The sequence below is a fragment of the Chrysemys picta genome, chromosome 4 (assembly GCF_011386835.1).
Source record: "Chrysemys picta bellii isolate R12L10 chromosome 4, ASM1138683v2, whole genome shotgun sequence".
NCBI lineage: Eukaryota > Metazoa > Chordata > Testudines > Emydidae > Chrysemys > Chrysemys picta.
Window position 1 is genome coordinate 20,115,040 of NC_088794.1, and position 26,721 is coordinate 20,141,760.

General features: G+C 45.2%; 1 protein-coding gene across 1 annotated transcript in view; it reads right to left on the minus strand.

Annotated features, from left to right (window-relative positions):
- The window catches only part of NFASC (neurofascin), a 187,835-nt gene that overhangs the window by 83,609 nt on the left and 77,505 nt on the right, over window positions 1–26,721 (minus strand). Inside the window, 7 exon segments of the mRNA XM_065591527.1 lie at window positions 8,883–9,053; window positions 10,247–10,369; window positions 11,164–11,360; window positions 12,357–12,462; window positions 14,801–14,818; window positions 22,182–22,208; window positions 22,211–22,368. Coding sequence (XP_065447599.1) covers window positions 8,883–9,053; window positions 10,247–10,369; window positions 11,164–11,360; window positions 12,357–12,462; window positions 14,801–14,818; window positions 22,182–22,208; window positions 22,211–22,277 — 709 coding nt within the window. The 5' untranslated portion in view covers window positions 22,278–22,368.

Below are 26,721 nucleotides of genomic sequence, written 5' to 3' on the forward strand. Positions count from 1 at the left end.
TATCCGTGGACCATTTGTGCGGATCGGATGCGGATACAAATTTTGTATCTAGAGCCCTGCAAATCCGCGGATATCTGCAGACCATTTTTGCGGCTCAGATGCAGATCCACATGTCCGGTTAACTGGATTGATACGTGTGTCTCAGGAGCAGATGCTTTTCACTACATTTTATGCTTCGGCAGATTTAAGTTATCCATAGAGGGAGCAGCAATTCAAATCTGTGCTGAGGGAGGGTCAATGGGTCTGGGTTTAGGGCTTTGCTGTTGGATTCTTCAAGATCTAAGCTTCTATTCAATACGAAGTGGTGCTGCTAGCTGTGAAGGAGGCCAATCTACTGCTGTCTCATCGAGCCTCTAGACAAACTCAGACACAGCACTAAGAGGTATGCACTTCCCTTGTTCATCTGGACGGGGCATTGCTTTATGTCCAGCTCCTGTTCTTCCCGAGCCTCTATGGACGTCCGTGGTGCAGCTGGATGTTCCATTTACTGAGCAGTCATCTTGGCCATTTTTCCTCTCATACACAGCCCTTACTCATGCAAGTAAACCCACTGATGCACATGGAACTCCTTGCATGAGTAAGGGATGCAGGTTTGTGCACCCGGAATGGGAACCTAAGTACCACAGATAGATACACCGGCACAATGTTTTGATCTGAGTCCACATGCAGTAACCGAGTGCCTATAAAACTCCTCCCGCTGCCTTAAACATCTACTGTTTGGTGGTAAGGCTGGCAGCAGGAAAGGGTTTATACAGTAGGCTGGAGCAGACAGGTCTCTTGACTTTAAGAATCAACAGAAGGTGGGGGGAGGAGGTGGAGGAAGGGGAAAAAAAGCCAACACACATACGTGACTAGTGTCCACTCAGTTACTCCAATACGATGAAACCTGCACTAAGGATCCACAAGTGCAGCAGGTACTCCTCCGTTCCTTTTCCCAACTTTTGAATGGCCATTTAAAGAATCCCTAAAGTTTCTGCAGTCACGTTCAGCCAAGTGTCCGACTTTTACTTAGGGCAATTTGCACTGCAGAAAGACGTTTCAGCTATAAAACTTTTCTCTGAAGGTTTACTTGCTAGATGAAACCGGTGTGGGCAAATAATCCAAGCTGAATTACTAATTAGACACATTTTTCTGTTCGTTAATTTAGAATGATTTTCTCAAATCGATTAGTTATTAAAATAATGTTCAGAATAATTTCTAAGAACAAGTCTTGGTCTGTAGTTCACTTGTCTATAGTTGGTTGGGAGGGCCTGCCACGGAAAGTTTGAGCTGTTGGATTGGACACACAAGGTCATCTAGTATGTTTCTTTTTCCCTGGTTGAATGAGCCAAACTCTACACTTCAAGCTGGAGATGTGATGTCCAGTTTGGGTGCTAGTTCACTAGGAAGAGCAATGGCTTGGACAGGACAATGGGCTAGCTGCCCCCAGTACCTACAGTCCTGGGCAGGAATGTACTCAGAGCAGCTAGCCTGCCGCTGTGGCTAGGTCACTCAGAGCTAAAGTGCAGCCATCTACCTGGGCTGGAAATTACAATCCACAGCTCAAGGTGCAGAGGGACCCTCATATTCAGTTGTCCTGGAAGGAATTCAAAATTCTGTTCCTGATATGCAGTGTTTGTTACCTTCCTGGCAGAAAAAGTTCTGTCTCTAGATTATTTGAGGAGAGTGAACACAAAAATGGTACAAACGGTGTAAAGGGATTAACTTAGAAATTCAAACTTCTATTTATTTAAACAGCATTTGCCCAGCTTCATTAGCCAATGAATATTAACCAGAAACATTTTAAAGGATAATTCTCTATAGGATTCTCTCTCCATTTTCCCATGGATTTACACCTACTCACAGGCACAGAGGAGAAATCTCCTTCTACTTCCATCGCATGGAGACTTGAATCAGTTGATGTGACAACCACTGCTCCTATTGGAGCTAATTTCACTCTTGACCGTTCAAAGCCATCCATACTGGGCATAACTAATCTTCTCTCATTTCAAGGGCATCCCTGACTTCAGTGAAACACAGCACATCTTCTGACACTGCTACTTGCTTAGCAGGGTGGTTACACTGCCAGCACTGTTCTGGGTTTCTAACATGCCAAAGCCCCCTCAATAGTCCTTGAGACAGTTTTCACTTAAAAAAAAAAAAAAAAATCCACATTTCAAGAAGGAGTTCCCTCCCTAGCCCATATGGCATCCCTATTACTCAGAGCATTCTCAGCTAGTCTCAAACGGGGCGACACAAAAGGGGGAAAAATCCTCTTTTGGCCATTTCATTTGGCAGCAACTCATGGCAGAAAACACATTTCAATACTCCTGCAAGATTTTATCCAACTTGCTTAGACTTCTGCAGTCAGGCAATATGTTGCCAAAAAAAAAAAAAAAACCCTGCAAGGCTTTCAATTGCTTAAGCAGCAGTATTCCCCATTCTTCCTGATAGCGCAAAGCTTCTACCTGATTGGGGATTCATTTGCTTTGCAGAGCTTTCCTACCTTTCTGATCTAGCTAATTCTCCGAGCCATTAGTAGGATGAGAGCTTCACAATAACATGCCCATGTTACTGCTATTTCCCTCCTTTGCTTGATGCCAGTGAAATGGTGATCTGATTATAAGGTGGAAGACCTTCTTTGGTCCAGATTCTCTGCTGTACTCAATTTAGGTGAAGCAGATGTGGTGCTGGGGCCACGAGTGATCTGGTTACTGCTCCCTGATTTCCTGCCCAGCCTTGAATGCACTGGGGGCTGTTCTGCCATGCACCAAGGAACTGTATGCCAGCTTGGGATGGCTGGGGTATCCTGTAGACAGTGTCTATCCCCCCTGCAATGCACATCCTGCTGGGGGAGTGCAGAAGGGGAGGATAAGAGCTTCAGCATAAGAGTCAGCTATGCTGGCTGTATGCCTACTAGGGACTCCCCAATGGCAGGGTTCTCCTTTGCTAGGGGGTGAAAGGTCTGTCCCCCCTCTTGCTTTGCAATGCCTGAGCAGACACCTTGAGGAGAGAGGGTCTGAAGAGGGCTCAGACTGAAAGCACAAAGAATCTTTGCATTTTAAAACATATGTGAGGCCTGACTGCTATTCTAGCTACCTGAGCACGAGGACTCCACTAGGGTTTGCCTGTGCATATCTGCGGGCAGACCACAGTCCCTTGTGTTAAGCAAAAGTCCTCTCATGGTTTCAGGGCAAATGGAATCTCTCTCATTATTTTGGAGTCAGTTTCATCCTTGAATAGTCTTATGAGGAGGGAACGATACAGGCTGCACCAGCACATTTCGCCCCCCCCGAGCAGCCGGAACATAATCATGAAAGGTATACACTGAATTCACTGCATTTGGGTACATCCTCCCCCTTCCTCAGCAACAATATCTTGGGGTATATCTGCCAGAGCTTACGAACACTTTGTTATGATTCAGTTTCCAGCACTTTACGCAAACATCCTCCCTCACTACACCACTGCATGAAACAAACCCACCGCGGCCCCCCACTATTATTTACATTATCACATCACTTCCATGACACTTTCAATTTATTTCAGAAGGAAGATCATGCCCTGGGGACCTCAGCGATTGTGCCTCTGAAGCATAGTTTATGAGTATGCTGCGGGCTTCCCCCAACAAATGTATTCTCCTGAGGTAGTTTTTCTGCTCAGACAAAGGGGAGAGAAAGAATCTTCAAAAAGCATTCAACACATGCATAACACCACTATAAAGAAACACATTACCATGCTTTTCAGAAAACCATACACCTCTTTTCCCTTCTCAATGCCTATGTTTAGCTGCAAATATAATCGATGCTCTTTCTGAATGGTAAGAAATCTTGGATTTTCTTTTTAAGTTTTCTGCTCTTTGGAAAGAGGATCTTATTTGTGGTAGAAATAAGGATTTGGATTCAATTTGGCCAAACCTCCTTGCTGTTTGGGCTTTGTTTTGGATCATATTCAATTAATCCAAATGCCCCTAATCTGGGGGTTCAGAGCATTGATTAGCTTTAATTTCAATAACTTGGATACCGGATGATGTTTTAGGGTCCCCCCCCCCCATGTGCAGTATTTATGAAGTTGAGACTATAAAGTACAAAATCAGAAACAGGACATATATATGGTGTGTATGTGCACACATATATATAGCTAACTTGACTTCTCAATTGCCTTGTCAGTTTCAATGACCAACCAACTAGTGGGTGTTAACACAAGAGTAAGTTGGGTTAGGTAGAAAGGAGTTAGAACATGAAGTTCTCCAGAAGTCAGTGTTGACTCACCACTGTACATGTCAGTGTGATTTCGAAAAGACGTTTCATTATGGGGATTCTCTGTAATAAACAAAAGAACATGAGCGCACCAAAGGCAACAAAGCAAGCACTGAGTAACGGAAGGCATAACGGAGGAATGCAAGAAAGCAGGAATGAAATACCAAGACCAGAACACAAAATTATTTTGAAAACGTAAAAATACTGCAGCTATGCAACACAAACACACAAAATATTCTGAAAAGAACAACAGTCCAGAAAGAAACAGCAACATAAGACAGCAATGAAAGGAGAAAGGGCTGCTTCATTCCTACAAGATGTATAATCAAATCAAAATATAAAAATAAAATATCAACTAAAGGTTTTATAAACACTTTCTGCAATTTAAGTGTTTGATTCTTTTGGTATAAAGAGAGTGTCTGTATCTTTGAAAAATCCAGTTCCAATGTGAGACAAGTGGCTATTTTGCTCTTGATTCCTTGAACACATGAGGGAAGCATGTTTCTTGCTATTTTATGTCAGTATAAAACATAGGTTGGCTAAGCAACAGCACAACCACACAGAAAGGTGTGATAAAAATGAACAAAATTAGGATTTAAAAGTAGTTAACTGTAAATTCCTTTTAATTAAAAGGATTTTAAAGTGCATCGTCTCTCATAAAAATCCACTATTCACTAACACACATCCATCACTCGGTGACAGGCACTCAAATCTAACAACTCTGTTTTATGGAGAACATTAATTGGCATTACAGGATTGCTGGATGATAGATGGAACCATGGGCCAAGATCCACATCTGGGGTAAATCAGCATCGCTCCAATGAACAATGCTGATATACACCACCTGAGGTTCTGTCCTCACGTTTTTAAAATGCCTCTTATATTAAATGCTGATTTGGGATCTGCTAAGAGTGATCAGATTTTAAAAAGGGATGCTACACAGCCATCTTACAACATCATCTAATGAACAGAAAGTTTTAGAACATTTAAAAACTGGGTACATTGATTACAAGAAAAGTCACTGCCCTGAAGCTTAAACATCAACAACATACATCATCTTTTTTCAGAAGGGTTAAGACGACTCATCAGGGGTCCAAGAGCTACAGGAATCAAGTGGGATTAGGTTTGGAACACGAACGCAGTCCGACCTCATTCCGCTACAGGGAAAAGTACAGCCTTATGTTTTTACTGCATCTTTACAAACTGCAAGGGCAATTTTCTTCCCTCCCATATGGAATGTAAATAATAGAAATTGAATGTAATCATTTTTCAGCAGCTGGATTACCCATTTCTTAAAGTAGCCAACACCCATAGTTTAAGGCACATATCACTCAACAGCTTTAGACAAAAAAATCCTACATTCAACCACTTTGAATGTGATATAGACAAAGAATTTATTATCGTAACAGCCAGAAAATCAGCGCTTCAGTCCACCTTCTATACAGGGGCCTCCAGGGGGCTCCTGGGCTGGAATTTGCATGCTATAATAAAGCCGACATTTCAATGGGAAGACTTGAGAGAGTCCAGTATAATTGGAAGCCACAGTGCAGCAGTGTTAATGAGCCTTTGAAAGGGCCTGAGAGAATGGATGCTGTAGAGACATCTAGACGAAGAACAGCTATCCTACATGGGTTAGCTAAGCAGAGACTTCTTAGAGCTCGTCAATTCATCAATAGTTTGTTCTGCACATTCTTTCCTTCGGTCAATTAATATATGCAGCCATCCTCAGCTGGTGCCAACGAGCCCAGTTCCATTGTCTTCGGTGCTGCTACACCCATTTACGCCAACCGAGAACCTGGCCCTTTATTTGCAGATAAATGTTTTCATTCTTTGACCAGCTCTGTGAGTGGATAATTTATCTGAATGTTATTCATCTGTGAATATTCTCATCATAGGGTGACTGGACAGCAAGTGTGAAAAATCGGGACAGGAGTGGGGGGGCAATAGGAGCCTATATAAGAAAAAGACCCAAAAATCGGGACTGTCCCTATAAAATCGGGACATCTGGTCACCCTGTCCCATCAATTGGCCAAGAATCTACGTATTTAGCCTTTGTCAGTCCCAGCTTGCCTCAGTCTTATTCCTAAGCCCACGTGGGGGAGAGAGCACAACAAAGCGGGTTGAATGCTCTCCGCCTGTTTTGATTCTCATATCAAGTTTTATGCCACTGGGGCTCCACTAATTTCAACGGTGCACTGATGTGAGATCACAGTCAGGCCCTACCGTCCTGGTTTGGGAGTGTTCTACACTCACTTTGCAGAGCTCAACCTGTTCCACAATGGGTAGCATGGTACCTATTTAAAAGCCATAGTCCTCCTCCTTTCCAACTACAGCAAATGCTTCTTTAACAGAGCTCCTGTTCCTCTAACTAGGTGGCAACTTGCCTAGCATAACATGACCCTCCAATCATGTGTTCAAGGCGTGCTGTACCATTCCAAGTTCTCTCATCTGCTGGCTGCTCCTGGAAGGGTGTGCGGAGACATTCAAACATAGACTCTCTGGCTATGGGAAAAGTTGCCAAGCTGCTGCAACAGGGAAATTGAAATAAAAAGGAGACGGAAAGGAGACGTTGTTGAGAAAACAAATGGGCAGCAGGGAGGGATTGGACTCAGCTTCTGCTGACTCTGAACTGAGACAAGGGGCAAACTTGTAAGGTGAAGCTATGCAGAGAGGTATAATGCTAGCTGCTTTTACCTGGGACGTTCATTATCCAGTTTAATGAGAACAGAAATATACAGCAAAGTCTCTGAACCATTGCTTGTGTGGTCCTCCTCCTAACTCCAGCAGTCTATAGCCCTGAACTCTCACGGCATTAGACTTGCAGCCGGGTAATGCTGTTCTCACTATTTCTTAACACAGAGCGGCATCTGGGAGAGCCTGCCCTGACCAGGCATTTTCAAACCCCACGCCCGCTTTCTTTGATTATCTCTTCCCCTCAAATTAGAGTTACAAGGTCTTAGGCCTTCGGTCTTTAGATTTATACTCCAATTTACACCACAGTGTAAAATGTACACAGGGAGCAGCTAAACTTCTTGCTCTTAAAGTAATGTGACATTGTGCTTGCCTCAACCAACATTGTCCTAGGTGCTGTACATATACATAGCAAAAGTCCCTGCCTTGCGGGTTTACAACGTAAGTATTATCTCCTTTCCTCGTCCTCTCTCTTACCCCCCACCCCCCTACAAAGTTTCCACATCCACTGGTGATTGGAACTATGATCTCTCTCCAAATTTCCTCCAGTAGACCCCCAGTGAAATCCATCAGCATTGGAGACCTGCCTTCCTCCATAAATCTACTTTTAGACCACAGAAGAGAATACTGGTGCCAGTAACTAGCATGTATACTCTCCATCTCATCCCCTGGCTCCTTGGACATGCTGAGTTACTAGATAGATGTGCATCCCATACACCTAGAAATAAAATAAATATTCAGAAACAAATCCAGGACTGCCTATCCTACTATCACTGCAGTGGCAAAAGGATTTTGCAGTCAGCAAAGGACTCTGAATGAGATTAGAGACATAATCTGGTTTGTCCATCTCCAGCCTTAATGTCATCTCAGGAGACTTTTCATTATGTAGTGAGAGTGAATTATAAACGGATCCTCTTGCCCCTAGAGAGGATGCCCTTCTCTGGGTTGAAACTGAGGTCACCTGCAAGCCAGCACAAGTTTTCAATGCAATTGCTTGGGCTCCATAGGGTTAATTTTCCTGTTAACGTGAGTGGGAGTCACACAGCTAAACAACAGATCGTTGTTTATAAATAATTTAGCCCTGTGCTGTGCAGCTCGTGAGTTAAGCGAGGAGACTACATGTGCCAGTCGCCTCAGTGTTCACAAGCACAATATCTTCTCTACCCAATGAGAGCAACAATTAAATTCAGGCCAGGCCTAAGCAAGTGAAACTCCAGTGGAATCAAAGGAGTTGCACCAATTTAGAATGGATCTGAATCCGGCCCAGTATAATTCTGCTCTCAGTTATGCTGGTGAAATCTCAATGAGATAGCACCAAGAACAAAATGGGACGCAGCATGTTTTAAGGATCCCTGGCTGCCTGGGGCTCATTACCGCATTCTTGCGTATATTTCTGCATTATTTCAGACTCGTTCAGGAAAGTGCTATGGAGATACAATGCAAATGTAAAAGAACCGAGGGCCACAGCACAGTTAATAACCCTAACCCTGGGCTCATCGGGAGCAGCTCTGAGCAAACCCAGGCTATTTCTCACCTAAGAAGCCTGGAAATTAAACAGATTGATCACCCACTAACTACGTATATAAAAGCTCCCCTACAAAGCGTAGACACGTCTCATCTCTGTTGAAGCTGGTTTTGGGTTCGTACACACACACACACACACACACACACAGTTATAGCATGAGCTATAGGCCTGCTTTGCAGTGAAGTTCGGAAGCATTAGAGAGACATCAATACCCCGCCTTTAGATTATTGGTCCAACTGCTATGGTTACCTTCAACCACCAATTCTTAGGTTGTTCTAAACCCTGTTATGGAAGGAAGTGCCCTCCCCCGGAGAGATCTCAGAGCTGCACGGAATGCCTTCTCTGCATGATACTGACAGCACGATCTGGAGGGAAGTCCTTGCAGAAAGACTTAAAGAAGCACCACTTCAACCGGTCAAGGCGACACTTACTGGTTTGGATCTTGAGCGTGTAAGGGTTTTTCTGCTGGATGGTGTGGGTGAAGTGGAAGCGCGCGTTACAGCTGTAGTCAGTTTGGGCGTCCTGCAGCATAACGTTGGAGAAGTATAAGTCGCCGTTCTGGCCCTGGGAGACGCGCTTGTCTTGGTGGATTGGCTCCATGGCTGAGAGAGAGAAAACAGGAATTCAAAACAAAAGCCATCGAGCTGCTGGACTCCTTAACATCTGCCTTCAAACAACTGGTGCGTCTTCTGGCAAAGCATCCGGAGGGGGCAGCAAATGCATAACTGACGCAGGGTCACTGAAGTCCAACAAGAGCTGATGAGTACAAACAAGTTCTTGTAATTAGTGACATGAAACACTCCATGAAGAAAACAAAAAACGACTGGAGGCTGCCACACCCCTCATGGACTTTGGAGCAACACACAGCCTTCCTGGCCTGCTGGACAGGACTCCGTTGGATTATAAGAACTCACTGGTTTCCAATGGAACCAATGACGTGGGATGGGAGGGATTTTAAAGAGCTAGGCATTTCTCATCATTGTAAAATGTGATTTGCCCCATAGCTTTGTTTTCAAGCTGCTGCCATCCCCATGCCTGGTTACAGCAGAGGCTCATGTTCTTGGGCCAAATCACAGGCCTGCTACTCCATACAGCAGCACACACTGGCCCCACACTCCCCTCACCCAGCTACCTCCAGAGCAACAGCTCCCCATCCTACCCTCGCAGCACCGAACCCCTACGGTTTCATATATTTTAAGGTCAGAAGAAACCATTGTCACCTAGTCAGACCTCATACATAGCATCGGACATGGGACTTCCCTGCTTCACATCCAACAGGTTGTGATTGAAGTAGAACAGATCTTCTAGCAAAAACATCCAATCACTCACCACCTTCAGTAAGCGGTTCCAATGGTTAATTACTGACACTGTTAAAAATGTGAACCTTATTTCTAGGCTGAATTTGTCCAGCTTCAGCTCCCAGCCAATCCCTCCCCTCCCTTTCCATTCCAACCTTTTTAAAACCCGTGAACCACAAAGTGGCTAAAAACTCATGCCAGGATCTAACTCCCACAATTCCTGCCTGCAGAGGATTGTGGGCTGTGACAGGATTTCTCACCAGTTTGTGGTTCACAGGACAAAATGACACACACACACACAAAAAAAAGGAGGTTGAGAACACTTGGCCTATGCCAGAAAGCATCAGCTCCACTTCTGCTGTAGTTAAAACGGGGGGGGGGGGGGGGGAAGGTTGAAGTTCTGCATTAAAATACATATTGCGATTGGTCAAAAGATTTCCCTCAGTGAAATGAATGGTCCAGGGAGCCCTGGCCACCCGACCACTGTTCCAACTTACAGCTGCTCATCCAGAAGACAACAGGAGGCGGCAGCCCAGGGGGTGGGTTGCATTTTAAAGTCAGTGGGGATCCTTCATCGATCTCTACAAGGTCCAAATGTTCCTTTGGCCACAAGGGAGACCCTGTAATCAGAAGATGTGAGACACATAGTGGACGTTGAGTTGAAGGGAATATACTGGGAGAGATTTGTTTTTTAAATCACATCACACTCTCCGAGGACCTGGCCTGGTTTCAATGGAAAGACCCTGATGCAATTTAATTTTTATATACACAGGTTTCTTGCAGGGTCCATGTGTTCCTGCTCCATAATGATATTTCTTCCTCCAAAAACTACTTATATTGGAGGGTCTCTAAGTGTTGTACAAACATGACTAATGAATTAAGCTTCACGACAACACCCTCTCTAAGGTGGGTGTCATTACCCCTATATTACATATAGGGAAACTGGGGCATAGAGAGACAAAGTAACTTGGGCACAGTCACACAGCAGGTTAGTGGCACAGAAGGGAAGAGAACCCAGGTCTCTTGACTCTCTGTTCTGCTTCCTAGCCACCAGACTATGTAGCCTTCTCTAGCAGCTGAGATTGCAATCCACTGTGATCAGTTACAAACTGATGTTTGTGTGTGTGATGCACCCAGATGACACAGTGACAGGCCCATTAGAAGTTAGTCAGGATATTACCCCTATACATCTCTAGTCCATTTGCAAGGCCGAATTAATAAAACAAAACAGACACACATACTGCAAGTGAAGCAAGATGTGGCATTTGCGTGGCAAATATTTCCTCCCCAGCGTCTGCAAACCCTATGTCATGCAAACATCTTTTTTAACCCAAACCAGAGCCACTCAGCAACCTGAGGCTGTAGACTGCCTGGCTCAGCCTTGAGACAGAAGCGACAAGTCTGCATTACTCACTGGAAACCTGCAGGAGGATTTTGCTGGAGAGCGCCGTCCCGTACTCGTTTCGAGCAGAGCACTGGTATTCCCCCTCATAATCCTCCGGCCTCCCACCGCCGCGGAAGTCGATGACCAGCGTCCCCGACCTGCGTTGCATCGAGACCTTCGGGTCCTTGGCCACGTTGAAGAACTTCCCATTCCGTGTCCAAGAAAAACTGCCAACATTGGACATTGCAAGTCTTATGTAACCACGTGCCATGTCCGCACAGGAAGAGCCTTACTATCTACAATACAGTTACATTTAACATATGATCCATTAACTTTCCTACCTAATAAGAGAGACACAAGATGGAGTTGGTTGCTCTTCCATAGACTCTGCCAGGGCCAAGCTCTCATTGAGTGCCAGGCTTTCGCCCCCCTTGTGTATTCCCACATTAAATCTATTTGGGTATTTATATGGCCCTTGTCACCATAGTGTCTAAATTCCAGAGCTAAGTGCTGTACTGTGGAAGGTAAGGAGCCAAATTCTCTGCTGGTATAATGGAGCTGTGCCAATTTACACCAGTGGAGAGTTTGACCCGAGGTACCCAGAAAGACTCACTGGCGTCCAGTGCAAGAACGTCTTTAGATTCATAGATTCATAGATTCTAGGACTGGAAGGGACCTCGAGAGGTCATCGAGTCCAGTCCCCTGCCCGCATGGCAGGACCAAATACTGTCTAGACCATCCCTGATAGACATTTATCTAACCTACTCTTAAATATCTCCGGAGATGGAGATTCCACAACCTCCCTAGGCAATTTATTCCAGTGTTTAACCACCCTGACAGTTAGGAACTTTTTCCTAATGTCCAACCTAGACCTTCCTTGCTGCAGTTTAAACCCATTGCTTCTTGTTCTATCCTTAGAGGCTAAGGTGAACAAGTTTTCTCCCTCCTCCTTATGACACCCTTTTAAATACCTGAAAACTGCTATCATGTCCCCTCTCAGTCTTCTCTTTTCCAAACTAAACAAACCCAATTCTTTCAGCCTTCCTTCATAGGTCATGTTCTCAAGACCTTTAATCATTCTTGTTGCTCTTCTCTGGACCCTTTCCAATTTCTCCACATCTTTTTTAAAGATCTGGTTGCCCTTTTTGCTGACATTAGTAAACTTTTCTGCATCTCAAAAACAGCAGGACCTCAAGGTCACGAGAACCTTAAAATGCACTCACGTAGGAACGGGGTTCCCTTTGGCTTCACAGTCAATGAAGATGTTATCCCTTGGGTCTACAATATAATCCTTCACAGACTGCTTTGTAATCGTGGGAGGCTGAGGCACTGCAAAGGACACAGAAAGGAAAAAAGAATGAGGAGAAACCCTTTACTCATTGTCCTGCAACGGAATCCTCCTGGGAATTGAGACTTCCCGTAGGGGGATTCACTGTTTATATTCATTATCTTTGAAATTTCAGGTGTCAGTAAAAAGACCCTTCAAAATGTAAGAGCCGCATATTTCTCATCTAAATGACTTAAGCTCCCTGGTCAGGCAGTTCCCCGCCACCAGCAGGCCATCTGATGTGAACTAAAAATTAAAAAAAAAAACTCTTTATGAAAGAGACTGAACATGACAGCAAATCTTAGCTAAGGGCTTTCAAAGACAGAACACAAATGTACGTGTTTTACCGAAAAGTTCCTGCAAGGAGCCATCAAGGTAGAACACATTCAAGACAATGGTTTGAAAACTTCCATGTTTAGCCAGAGATAGTTCCAGATTGGTATCTAGGAGCGAAGGGTTTGGAAAGACTAAAGAACATACCAATGACCAGTTTAGGGTCAGGTTCTGAGCCATTACTCTATGGTTAACATCAGTGTAGCTCCAGAGACTTCAACAGATTTATCCCCGATTTGCACCAGGATAACTGGGGATCAGAATCTGAACCCTTGTCTCTTACCCCAGGAACTGGAAATAGCTTAAAGAGGAGATACTTGTTCATTACTAATTTGGTATAGGAAATTGATCTGACATGCATGTCCATTATTTAGTAGGGTCGGCAAAACAACAGATGCAGTTCTCCTCTGAAACAGACTTTTAGCAATAATTCTCCACAGAGTTAGTGTTTGTGTTGCAAGATTAAGCTTTTGCTGGGACATGATAGCTGCTTTATTAGAACTGAAATCTCCTTAGAGCAGCGGTTCTCAAACATTCCCACAACATGATCCCCACATTATGGATTACAATTTCCCTCCAGTCTAAGGTCCACTTCCCTCACAACAGGATGCAACTCAAGGTTAGCTTCCCCTCTCTCCCCCTGCAGAACATTTCTGACTCCATCTTCTCTTTGCTGCTATTCCCTGTAGCAGATCATCTTGCAGGGGACACTTCTGAGCATATATGTTTTGCTAGTGTCCTCTCTGGTTCTGGTTGGGCTTATTTCCTGTCCGCACATCTCTTACGTACAGAAAAGGAATCGACATGGGGCTAACTAAGGCCGGATTCCTCTTAATCTGGGAGTATGGGGGGCAATGAATCTAAGGCAGGGTGTAGGATAGAGTACAGCAGACTCCCTATCCCCTTCCCTTCAGCTAACAGCACAACCTGGCTTCTTACCTACCCATTCCTCTCTGAAGGTGCCAAAGGAGGGGGAAGAGCCAGGCTGCTTAGGAGCTGAGATACACAATCATCTCTGAGCTACGCAATGAGACAGAGGAAATTCTATTGCTACCCTTACAGCAGATCTATTCCCCACAATCCAGAGTTCATGCCCTCTGCACACACAGCAATTCAAAGGAGACATTGTGCATGCCAGGAGAACTTCAGGCAGATTTCAAATTCAAGGGCACCAACTGCCCACCGCTGAAGAGGAAAGAGGAGAGCTATGTTGGACAGGAAGGGGGAAGGTAGGGAGTTAGGTTGGAAGCAGACAAATGGTGGTAGGAGGATAGTGGAAAAAAAAGTGAGAATCTCATTGCAGGATAGAATTGGAAATGAGTCCTTATAAACCACCATTAAAAAAGGATAACCTCTCTGAAGGTCTCCACCTACAGTTTGAGAACCGCTGCCTCGAAAGAAGGTCTGCTGTGTCTGGCTGTGGTCCATATTTGCAGTCTGACCTACATTGTGAATCCACTCATCTGCACGAGCCATTAGAAGCATCTGCAAATTAGGGCATCAGGTTCCAGTTTTGTACTGGCCCCGATTTAAAATGAGGAGCCAGACTCTGATCTAGTTGCATCCGAAGAAGTGAGGTTTTTACTCACGAAAGCTTATGCCCAAATAAATCTGTTAGTCTTTAAGGTGCCACCAGACTCCTTGTTGTTTTTGTAAATCCAGAGTAACTCTGTTAGAGTCCATGCACTTATGTTGGCATAATGCAGATCAGAATATGGTCCCAGGAGGGGGCCCTTTTAGAGGCAGCCCTGGTTTAGAATTGTCCAGCCATTTGCAGATGTCTCAGCCAACTGGCCTACACACGGATGCAGTGGATCAGACAGTCCGAGGAGGCAGGGGGGTGGCAAGACTCCCCAATCTCCAAGGAACAGCTCATGCTCTTAAAATCTGTATCTTCCAACAGAGTCTGCTTTCATGGATGCTGTTCCTGCCTTGCCATCACAAGCCATTCAGATTGCTCCTACCAGCGGGACTAATATGTAAAAAACAAGACAGGGTAGGACTTACATTCATTCTGAATATTTGCTGTTAGTTCCGAAGTGTAAGCATTATAAAAAAAGAAACAAAAAAAAGGTTAATTGAAAAAGAATCCAACGGATTACATACGCAACATGGCTATCAAAGGGACTACAAATATATCAATATCCAAACATGGCCACTTTAGAGTAAACAACGTAAATGCCTTCTAGCCCACTTACCTTCATTTAAACACGGGAAAATCCCTCCATCAAAAACATGATTCTTTCATATTCACAATGAGGATTACATGTTCACAATGAGGATTGTGTGTCACAGGCCACTTGCCCCCAACCTGCCTTTTAAAAACTGCACATGTGAATTTAGTGAGGTTGAATGGTAACAGATCGGCAGCTCTGGAGACTAACGGGCTAAGCTTATTCATGAGATCAGCACAGAATGGGCACTGCCAGAGCAAACGTCTTACCCCATTGCCACCAATATGCCCTATCCCAGAGTTGGATGGATCGCCTTTAAGGATAAGAAAGCAGTTCAGTCTCTCTGGCAAATTCCATCCTTGGCCTCGACTGCTGTGACTGCCAACAAGGAGGCCGCAGGTGCCGACTGTGGTGGTGGTGATGGGTTAGAGAGATGCTTTTCCGCTAGGCACTAGACTGCAAACCAATGACCGCACATCAGGATAGTGTCATTGGATAGTGGTAACTTGTGATCCCTAACCAGGTCTGGGCTTCAACTGGTGGCAAATTCAAAAGCCAGTTACTGAGCCCCTTAGGCCAGCCCTCCAGGCAATCAGGGAGCAGGTGTAGGGTTTAATAAGTCTTGATTTGGCTAACTAAGTAAAAGCCCAAAGCAACCCAGGCACCTGTAAGACGTAGTGTCTGACCAAGAGATCAAAAGGCATCTTAATTGCCAAGGGAGACATCATGCCTAATGTACCTGCCTCCCCCACAGCCCTGCGTCAGGGTCTGCCTCCGGGTACCAGTGTTTATTTCCAGAGCTGAACCATGAGAGGTCTGTTAAGTTCTTCATTTAGGTGTTTAAACAGATACTTTAAGCTGTTAGCAGCTGGCTCTCTGCCAAGACCTGATGGACCACCGGGGCCGGGTGAAGGGGGACAAGGAGGCAGTTCCGTCGCCTGGTTGTAAGAGCTGAACCACCAGAAGCTTTCCCAATGTAAAGAGAAAGCTGAACACAGCAAATGGGGAACAAACCACTGACTGACCAGCCAAGCATATGGAAGATACCGATTCCAAGCAGGAGGAAATGAGTGCTAGCAGAATGGTCCATGGTAGGGTGACCACATGTCCTGATTTTATAGGGGCAGTCCTGATATTTTGGGGCTTTTTCTTATATAGGCATCTAATTTACACCCCCCGCCCCAATTTTTCACTCTTGCTATCTGGTCACCCTAGTCCATGGACGACTTCCTTCCTCCCCATGGTGCATCACTGTTGTGCTGAGATGTGACACTTGCACTGTCCACACATCATAGCGGGAAGCTCTAGCTCATATTCAGCAATGACCACATGAGACTTTGGCTCAGTGAGCAAAATTCGATAGAAGAAGGGAGCAGAAGAGTCTAGGAAAGCCTTTGTTAGAAAAAAAAGTGGAAGAAAATAATCCTGTGCAAAATAACCAAGTTACTCAATAGCAGGGAGACTTTTCCTTGTGGTAGACGTGTTTGTAGAACACCTAACACAATGAGGCACTGATCTGGACGGGCCTCTGGACACTACTGTAACACAAGGTGAGAACCACAGGGTTCATTTTAGAGGGACCTAGTTAGGCTTTTAAGGAGAGTCACGGATTTATTTGGATTTTAATGGTCTTGGTTTAGTTGCTTATCGTAACTTGTTATATTTCTTTACACATTTTATTGAAAGCAATAAGCAGGTAAAAATAAAACATTATTAAGGCTAAACTATTATACCTTTTGTTAAGTTAACAAAGGGTTAAATAATACAATTCTATTAATGTTATAAGGTTAGAATTCATTTAAACTAAAAGACAAGTATTATTCCAATATATGCTATGTCTTTTCCAACAAATAAAAATTAACAACGTTGCCTATAATACAAAAACAAAATTGGTTTAAGAAATAATTTGGAGGGGTGAGAAGACGACGTGCAAAAACATATTTTAAATGATAGAGCCATAGTTTGGTAGCGTTAAGACCCTTCAGTGCCACAGTGGTTCATTGATTGATTGCATGAGCTATGCATTATTAAACGGTTCACCCAGGATCTCTAAATGCAGTAATGTAACTATTCTAACGCAGCTAGATAACAAAAGACATATGTTAATAAAACTTTCCTCTTTATGGTGCTTTGAATCTTCAAAACGCACTAATTTGTTTACAACACTCGTCACACAGTAAGAGTATTATCCCGATATTACAGATGGGGAAACTGAGGCAGACGGGGCAGTGACTTGCCCAAAGTCACAGCGAGTCAGTAATCGAGTTGGGAAAAGAACATCGGTCTCCTGACTCCAGGGGTGAAAGTGAGCAGTACTGCGTACTGGTAAGAAGCCGGTACCAGCCCGTACGCAGCCCACATTAAAGTGCTGCCACGTTGAAACGCTTTAACGTCGCTGCCCCTTTTGCGCCCCCCCCTTCGGCGGCCCTGCTGGTACGGTCCTTACCGGCAGGGCCGCCGATGGTGGGGGGAAGGGGCAGCAATGTTAAGGCACTGCCATGGCAAAGAACCTTGCTTAAAGCGCTGCTGTGGCAGCACTTTAACGTCATTGTCCCTTTTGCCCCCCACCCGGCCGCCGACGGGGGGGTGGGCAAAAGGAGCAGCTGCCCCGGGGCTGGCGATTTAAAAGGGCCCGGGGCTCGGCCGCGCAGCAGGGGCCAGAGCCCCAGGCCCTTTTAAATTGCCACTGGAGCCCTGGCCGGCGTGAGCCAGGTGGCGTGGAAGGGCTGGCTGGGGGGTTCTGACCCCCCCCAACCCTACCCCTTCTGCAGGCTGGAGCCGGAGCCGGCCCTAGCCCCGTACCGGTAAGTCTTCGGAGTTACTTTTACCGCTGCCTGACTCCCAGTCTGCTGAGCTAACCACTAGCAAGCACTGCCTCCCTATTGCTATAAAGGCTGAAGAGTGAAATACTTTACCTCTCCACGATTCCCTTTGCACCTTCTTAAACTTGACTGCAAGGGATGCTCAAACTGGACACCCAACCCACTAGTAGCTGTGTTTGCAAGCTCTCTGAGAGGGAGCTTCCCAGTTAAAGAGGCAGTGTTCCCCATTTATGGAGATTTCCTACAATACACATCCATGCACCTGTAGAAAGAGCTTATCCCCATGACGGAGGGAAGTCCTGTGCAGTTTGTAATACACAGGGAATAAAGCTCATCGGCTCAGACAGCTCGCAATTTGCACACTTATCAGGGCCCAGCACTGTGGAGCAGCTGTAGCCATTTATGCACCACCTGCTCGACTTAGTAAACCTGTAACCTTTCACATTCAAGATGGGAGTGATGAATTCATTAGTTAAGTCTTGGAGCTCAACAATGGGAAGCCACAAAAGGGCTAGCGAGACCTGATCACTGACTGGGTTAAAAGTGAGATTAAAACGCCAACTCCCCAGCAGCTCTAAAGGCTTCGTCAGAAGGAGAACGGAGCTCACGCTTGATGCTTTCAAAGAGTTAAATGAAACTATCTGAAATGGGCTCAGCTGGGTGGGACAGATGTTGGCAAGACCTTTAACTCCTGCATTGATTTGGGACACCCCACTTTTGGATTTCATCCCACCACAAGTCACTGTGGCGAGCGACAACACTTTGAAGTTTGCTACATTGTGCAGAGTTCATTTGAATTTCCTTAAAAGAAGATAAATTAGGCAAAGACCGGCACACCCTGCCCCAGAGCCTGGCTTCCCCGTTGTTTTCTCATCTGGCTACATGCAGTCACACAAGGGTCCTGTCTAAATAGTGGTTACGGTAGTACAATATGGTTGTTGGTTTCAAACGAAGCCTGGACAGGGTCAGAAAGGGAAATGCTGTCCCTCAAGAGCGGGGGCAGCTTATGTTAAGGCACACCAGTGGGGTATCCTTGGCTCTTTTCCTTGCTCTGCCAGAGGCACTATGGGCAAGGCACCATCTACACTAGCAAAACTATCGTATCTGTGGAGTTGGAGAGGGGCCTGGTGTTATAATTTATTGTCCAAGGATATTTATGGTAGATAACAGAGTTTGTCCCTGACAGTATAGCTAGGACAAGAGTATATTAACAATCAGAGCAGTAAGCAGAGTTTGGTCATGTCTACACAAGCAATATCAACTGGCTTATGACACCATCCTAGACATAGTTTTGCTAGTGTAAAATGGATCCTGTTCCCTGTCAGCAAATGGCAACTCACTTTAGTATCCATCTTAGGTATTTATAGAGTGCCAGTCACCTTTGTACATAGGCATTGAACATAGCAAAGTAAAAAAATCATAAAGTAAAACAAGGTATTTAAAACTACCTCTGATTCCGCACTTCTCACCGAGAGATGTCAATACTTTCCTACCTCCCGGGTGGTGGTGTGAGGAACAGGCGATAGGCGCTTTAAGTTCCTTAGATGGGAGGTAGTGTAGAAACAGAAAGTAATATTCCACAGCACAAGTTATAAGCATTTCTCTCTACTTTTCTAAGGTCGCATTACACTTGAGTAGGCAAAATGACTCTTTCCTCCATCCAAGGCACAAGGAACAGCAGCAGGAAGCTCTTTTAAAATCAAATAGGGTTTGTCTGGCCGTGCTGCTTCTCCTTCCGTTTCAGGGAGCTTACATTTCTTAAAGGGCTCTAAGTTCTTAACAAAGCAGGACTGATAAGTGTCACAATCAAATCGTGTGCGCAAAATACATTCTCATTGTTGGGAACAACAAAGTGCAGTGAGCATGTTACACCACCACCAACTGCAGCTACACAGAGTTTTTCATCCCAGATCACTCTGAATTAGGTGGAGCAGGGACTTGAGCACTGGGCCCTGGTCCCAGGCTAGGACCCTATTTACCAGGCTCCAGAAGACAATGAGGGAAGAGTGTGCCTGTCCGACTCTCTTTCGCTCTCAAACCTTCCCAATGAAAACGGTTGTCAAAACTGATACATTTAGAACAGCTAGCCTATTTCACCACCAACTGGCTGGCAGCAGTGGCCTGTATGTGACCTGCATGAAAGCTCAGCTGAGGGTCCATCTTGGGAGCTCAGACCCACATCTCTCATTCTGAAACCCAGCCCTGGATAGCTCAGTGGTTTGAGCATTGGCCTGCTAAACCCAGGGTTGTGAGTTCAATCCTTGAGGGGGTCACTTAGGAAATCTGGGGCAAAAGCAGTACTTGGTCCTGCTAGTGAAGGCAGGAGGCTGGACTTGGTGACCTTTCAAGGTTCCTTCCAGTTCTAGGAAATATGATAAAAGGATTTCCATGTGCTTCAGAGCTGCAATGAATTCTGTGAGGGGGTGGGGTGGTTATTAACACCTGCTTTTACAGAGGGGAAAACAGAGGCACAGAGAGGTTAAGTAAGTGACCCAAGTGGCCTAGTCTGGAATAGAATCTGAGCCAAGGATGCCTTTGCTATGCTCTAACCACTTAGAAAATGTCTGACCTTGTGTTGTCATATTCTAGACCGTGTCGTCTAAGCACTGGTGTTAAGGTGGCTTACAAAATCATTCAGCAGCAATTTCTTTCCTGAATCCCGCCCCCCCCCCCCGTTTATCCTCCTGAACAGAATATAAAACCCACCTAATAATTACCCCAAAATGGCCTGATGGAGGGGGATAAAAATTGCAGAGTTGTACATGCAAGTTTCCCGATACAACCCAGTTTCCTCCTCCCGTTGGGACCAGACCTATGTACATCTTGATGACAGCGTCTGCCTGAAAGGACTGCTAATGAGATTCTCTCCTCTGTGAAGGAGCACCCCATACACAGTCTCTATAGTAATTGCCCATATCGTACATCTTCAGAGTCTCTTAATTATCAGTGGCATGTCAGCTACTGGCTTCCTTAACACAGCAGCAACCTGTAGGATGGAAGTTCCCTCATCTTCAAGTAAAGCCCATGAGGGTGAATTCATGTTTCTGCTGGCAATGAAGGGTAATTACACAGCAGCACAGCACCTAAGAAAGGCAAGAGAGGATTCTGTGCACCTTGGTGGAGTTCAAACACCTATCAGAGCCAAACAAATATGACAGGGTTTTCCTCAGCCCAAGTACAACATAAGGGTCTTCAATTAAGTGGAAATAAAGAAGAGGAAACCCTCTTCTCCCCCTGGCTCTCCTCTCAGATCCAGCACGCTTCTTCCCTGACTGCCAAAATGAGCCCCACTTCTCACCCCTCTTATATCACGCTAGGGAGAACAGTGAGTTACTTACCCTGCACATCTCTGCAGACATCTGCACCTTCACCTACTCAAAGGAGAGGGTTATCCCCTCTTCTCACCTATGGACAATGTCTATACACTCTGTTCAACTGCTCTCCCAAGGCCATCATCCCTGTGGGAATTGTACAAAGCAGCACTTCCAGGTGCACACAAGGGTTTTACCATGTGTATTTATTGCAGGATTGGAGCCCCAGGTCGCATCAGATCCTCCCCTAGTACAAAGCAGCACTTCCAGGTGCACACAAGGAGTTTTACCATGTGTATTTATGTGCAGGATTGGAGCCCCAGGTCGCATCAGATCCTCCCCTAAACAAGGGCTTCCAATAGCTTCAAAATCAGAACAGTTTAGCTAAGCAACCAACCAAACAGGAGGTACATGTTGGCACTGGAACGGGACTTTAGGTGTTGACCGCTGGGGGGGAGGGGTCACTTTGACTCCTGTTCTTCCCTCTTTGCAAACTACTCTCCAGCCCCTTAGCCAGGGCTGGCTCCAGCATTTCTGCCGCCCCAGAATTGCGACTGGCGGCGGCAATTGGGGAAAAAAAAGAAAAAAAAAAAAAGCCGCAATCGGCGGCGGCAGGTCCCTTTCGCTCCTAGAGGGAGTGAGGGACCTGACGCCCCCCGAATTGCCGCAGGTGCCGCCCCTCTCCTCCGTGGCCGCCCCAAGCACCCTGCTTGTTAAGCTGGTGCCTGGAGCCGGCCCATGCCCTTAGCCCGCAAAAATGATCAGCATTCTCATGGGACACGTTCCAGGAAAGGCCATGAATCCTGAGCTAATATTGATCGGGACATTATTTCCTTACCAGGAAAAGCTTAGCTTAGCAGCATTCACTGCAGTTTCCAATCCTTAGCCAATAAAGTTGCCTAAAGCACAAAGAGCTCAAGAGACTTGCCCAAGGTCACACTGTGAGTGAATGGCTCAGCCCAGATTGGAAATCCCATGGTCTCTCTGGCTCCCTAGTCCTTCACAAACCAAACCATTACACCACAATGGCTCCCCAAATGGAGATTTTTAGAGAAAGCTGAAAATAAATCTAGAAACTTACGATCCAGGGGAACTTCGATGGCTCTGATGATATGATGAAAGGTACAGAGCAAACACTACTCCTGTGTAGGTTAGGAGGTACTGTTGCACTTACCATTTTGAATGTTTGGATAGTATTATGCTTCCACTTTCCTTCAATAGGGCAGGCTGGCCTCTTGCCACAGTAGCTGTACTCCTCGGATTCTTAACTGCAAAATAAAACACAAGCCACAAATTAATGAGCTGATTATAGAGCGCTCTGTATTCCTCATTTTCTTATTTTTTTTGGGCTGAGGAGAGAAGCAATTTTCATCTGTTATTGTTTGTATTGGGGTAGTTCCCCTAGAGGCTCCAATCAGAGATCTGAGTCTATCGCACTAGGCACTGTACATACACATAGTAAGAGAGAGTTTTTGCCCCAAAGAGCTTACAGTCTTAATATTGGAGTGCTCCAGAGATGTTAGCCCTACAGAGTCCTCTTGTATCTTCACTGACTTCCAGTCATTCGATGACATATCATCAGAATACTCGGCAAGATGTATATGAACTAAAGATTAGAATTTAACCTATTCAAAGCGCTTTACATCAACAGTCACTACTTCATCTTCACAACACACCTCCACGAGATAGGTTAGTCACATCTTCCCCACTTTACAGATGGGGGAAAGCAGACACAGAGGAAGACAAGAAACCGGTCCAAAGCCACACATGAGTCAGTGTCAGAGCCAGGATTAGAACTCCAGAAGTCCTGGCTTCCTGGCCTGTGCTCCATCAGATCACACTGCCTCCTCTTAAATAATTTGATAGACAAGGAATCTGCACCTCCAATCTTGCAGCAGAATCCCCCTTTAATAGGAGTTGCCTAATTTGCTATAAGAATTGCCCTAACCAGAGTTAATAAAATATACAGTTTAAAACCTGGAGCACCTTTTAAAAAAAATGCATCAATGATCAAATTCTGCTCTCCATTACAACGGGTACAAATCTGGAGCAACTTAACTAAAGCATCCTCTGTATGCAACCCGAGGAATACACCTCTACCCCGATATAACACGAATTCGGATAGAATGCAGTAAAGCAGTGCTCGGGAGGAGGGGGGGGGGGAGCTGCGCACTCCAGTGGATCAAAGCAAGTTCGATATAACGCGGTTTCACCTATAATGCGGTAAGATTTTTTGGCTCCTGAGGACAGCGTTATATCGAGGTAGAGGTGTATTTCCCAAAGATACACACTGAACCAAAAGCAGACTGTGCTCCTGCAATCGGATCTACACTGACTAGCCCCGATGCCTTATGCATGGATCCAACTGCAGGACTGGGGCCTTAGAGCACCTTAATGGAGTCACTCAGAAATATGGGGGGACAGATTTTCAAGTGCTCAGCACCCATGAGTTCTAATCTTCAGCAGTCAGCAGCTCCTGTTGTGGCCCTTATGGCTAAATGGTGAGTTCTGAACTCTTGAAGATGTGGCCCTGAGGATCAGATAGAGGATCGTGCAAAATATTACTGTAGCATATGTCCACTGTACTTAGAATTCAAAACCCAAGCAATGATCAAAATCCAAAGTAAGAGAATTCCGAACACTTCAAGGAAAACATTCTGTTTGTACGCAGTTACTCTGATGCAAAGGCTAGAGATAGATGAATAGCGGCAAACAATTTTCACAAACCCTGACGAATTAGATACCAAACTCAGGTTTGTTATGTTCACAATCCCACTGATCATTTTCTTCACAAACATTCATCCTAACTCAACTCTGATCAGGAATAATACAGAGAAATCAGATATTCATTTCAGGATGGAAACAGGAAAATCATGCTGTGCCTGGTGACTAATTGTAAGTTACTCAGAACTAATGAATAAAGAAGAGTGAAACCAACAATTTTGTGAAGGAAAATCAATAGGATTAAAAAAAAAAAAGGCCTGTGTAAAAATACAGAAGATGCCTCAAAAAAGACCCTCCCAAAACACCCCCACCAACCAACCACATTAAATAAATAAATAAATAAAATCAATGTCTATTTGTGAATATCAAAGAAGTGCTACATTTCACTGAAGAAAACTCTGCTGGGAACAGTTCGAGGCTCTAATGAAATCCCATGTTTCGGCACAACTGATTGACAGTAACAATTATTCTTCTACCATTACACTGTGTTAATACCATATAGTATGTTACAAGATAAAAGGAATATTTTTGGTCATTTATGGATCAAGGAAAGCTGAGCTCAGCTGTAGCATCTCTGTGTCAAGAAGCTTTCTGCTTTTTACTCAATTTTCCAGCTGGACTGGCTGAGGTACTGAAGGTCAAGAGACTTGCCTGGGGTCATGCAGTGAGTTAATGTCTTAGCTGGGAGCCTTCTGGCTTCTACTCCTTTGTCTAAGCACTACACCACATGGCCCTCTTCTTATGATGCTTATGACACAGAGGAGTTTTACTCATGAGATAAATCCTGTCCTCCCTAACAGCCCTATTACTGAAGTCAATAGGCCCAGTTCTGCCCTGAAAGGCAAGCAGAGCTCTCAGTAATGCCAATGTGAGTTGTACAGACAGAGTGGAAGAAAGAACTGGCCCACCTGGAGTTGACAAGTATAAAGAGTAAGGGTCTGATCTTGCTCCCATTAAAGGTGATGGAAAAAACTATCTTAACTTCAATAGAAGCTAGATCAGACTTCAAAATGGAAAAATCTGCCCCCTGTGCAGAGGGCCAGCACAGGGGCCTATGCACCAGTCCTGTTTGGAGGGCGTAAGCAGTGCTTAGGCCTGGCGTCGAACCTCTGCATGGGTAGACACATTTCCTCCTCTCCCTCCAGTCACACCTAAGAACCATACTAAAGTCATCTGGGTTGCCCTGATATAAATGGTGGCAGAATTTGGCTCTGCATGTGAGAGATCAGCATGCTAACTATTTAGGTCTGCTTCATCTTCCCATACATAAGAGAGTCTTTTGAGGCACACAGGGTACATCTGTGAGACGCAACCATACACTGTCACATCAACAAATCCAGCACCCTCTGGCGTTTTCACGCTGTGAAACATTTCAACCCCACCCGTGTTTGGTCTTTTGTTGCTTTTTTAAAAATCAGTAACATGGATTAAAAGACAAGGCAAAGGAGGATAAATTATCCCTTTAACTGGGCTTTCATAATTCATCAGAGATTGCATCATGCCTGAGTTATGACGGTGTCTTTAATAGCGTTATAAATATTCGGCATCAGTGGTTGACGTGCAAACTCTCTCTTAGCTGTTACCCAACATTAAGACAGGGCAGCAAATAGCAGAATATCTCCAGACTTATTTCTATGTGATATTTCCTCTCTCTTTGCACAAGAGTTTCCGCCCCCCCCGCATGTAACCAGATGAAAGAGTGGTGAAAGGGCAGGTCATCTGGCAGACAAGGAAAGCCCAGATTCATGAAAGATAAATAAGCTGCTTCAGTTCTGGATGCTGCTACGACTTCAACTGTCCCTGAATGTTGTAAAAAGCAAAGTCCATCGGGGGGGGGGGAGGGGGAAAAGGGGAGGGGGGGAGCAATGCCTGGGTTTAATCCACAGACTAGTCTCCCCAGGGAAGTGGGGGAGGCTTCATCCTTGGGTGAATTAAAGCTAAACTGCACTGTCCCGGAGAATGCCACCACAAGGAACAATTCAGCCACCGGCAATGGAGAGGACAACCTCTAATTTCTGTAGTTCTAGATACCACGACTAGCCGCCCACAGAAAAAGCAGCCGCTAAACGGAAGAATATTCATGAGCGATGATTAAGTTGACTTGCTAACTGCTTGTACAGGGCAGTACATGTGGGAAAACACCACTGAAAAATACACTAGTAAACAACAGGAGCAGCCATGCAGGATCTTTCCATTGCCCTCACCGCACTACAATCTGCAGTGTTACATCAGCCTTGGTACTGCCCGATACCAAGGTACTAGCCACTCCCACTGAAAGCACTCCTCCTTCTAACATAGCATGGGATTATCTGGCTCCAAGTAGCTACTACCATTTTCTCAGAGGAAAGCTTTCAAATGTAGGGCATTCATAGTACTGTGCCATAGCCACCTATGAAATTCACCCCTTGTGCAGAGATCCCATCACCTTCCTGGCAAAGGTGTTAAGAACATAACTGTCAGACCATACGAAACCCATTGTCCATCGAGGCCAGTATCCTCTCTCAAGACGTGGCCAGCACCAGCCGCTTAAGAGGTGTATGAAACCTTGCATGAGGCAGTGATGGGATGATCTTCTCCCAGGACCACCCGGGGGGAGGGGGGAGGCAAGTGGGGCAATTTGCCCCAGGCCCCCACAAGAATATAGTATTCTATAGTATTGCAACTTTTTTTTAAATGGAAAGGGCCCCCGAAATTGCTTTGCCCCAGGCCCCCTGAATCCTCTGGGCGGCCCTGCCTTCTCCCCACATCAGGTCTCCTCCTAAATCTCTAATAAAGATAATATTAAACCCTTAAGCATGAGGTTGCATATGTCTCCCAAACTTTGTTAGCAGTAACTACTACACAGCTCATGATGAACAAACACCTGAGACCTACCAGCAAAACCAGAGAAAAATCAG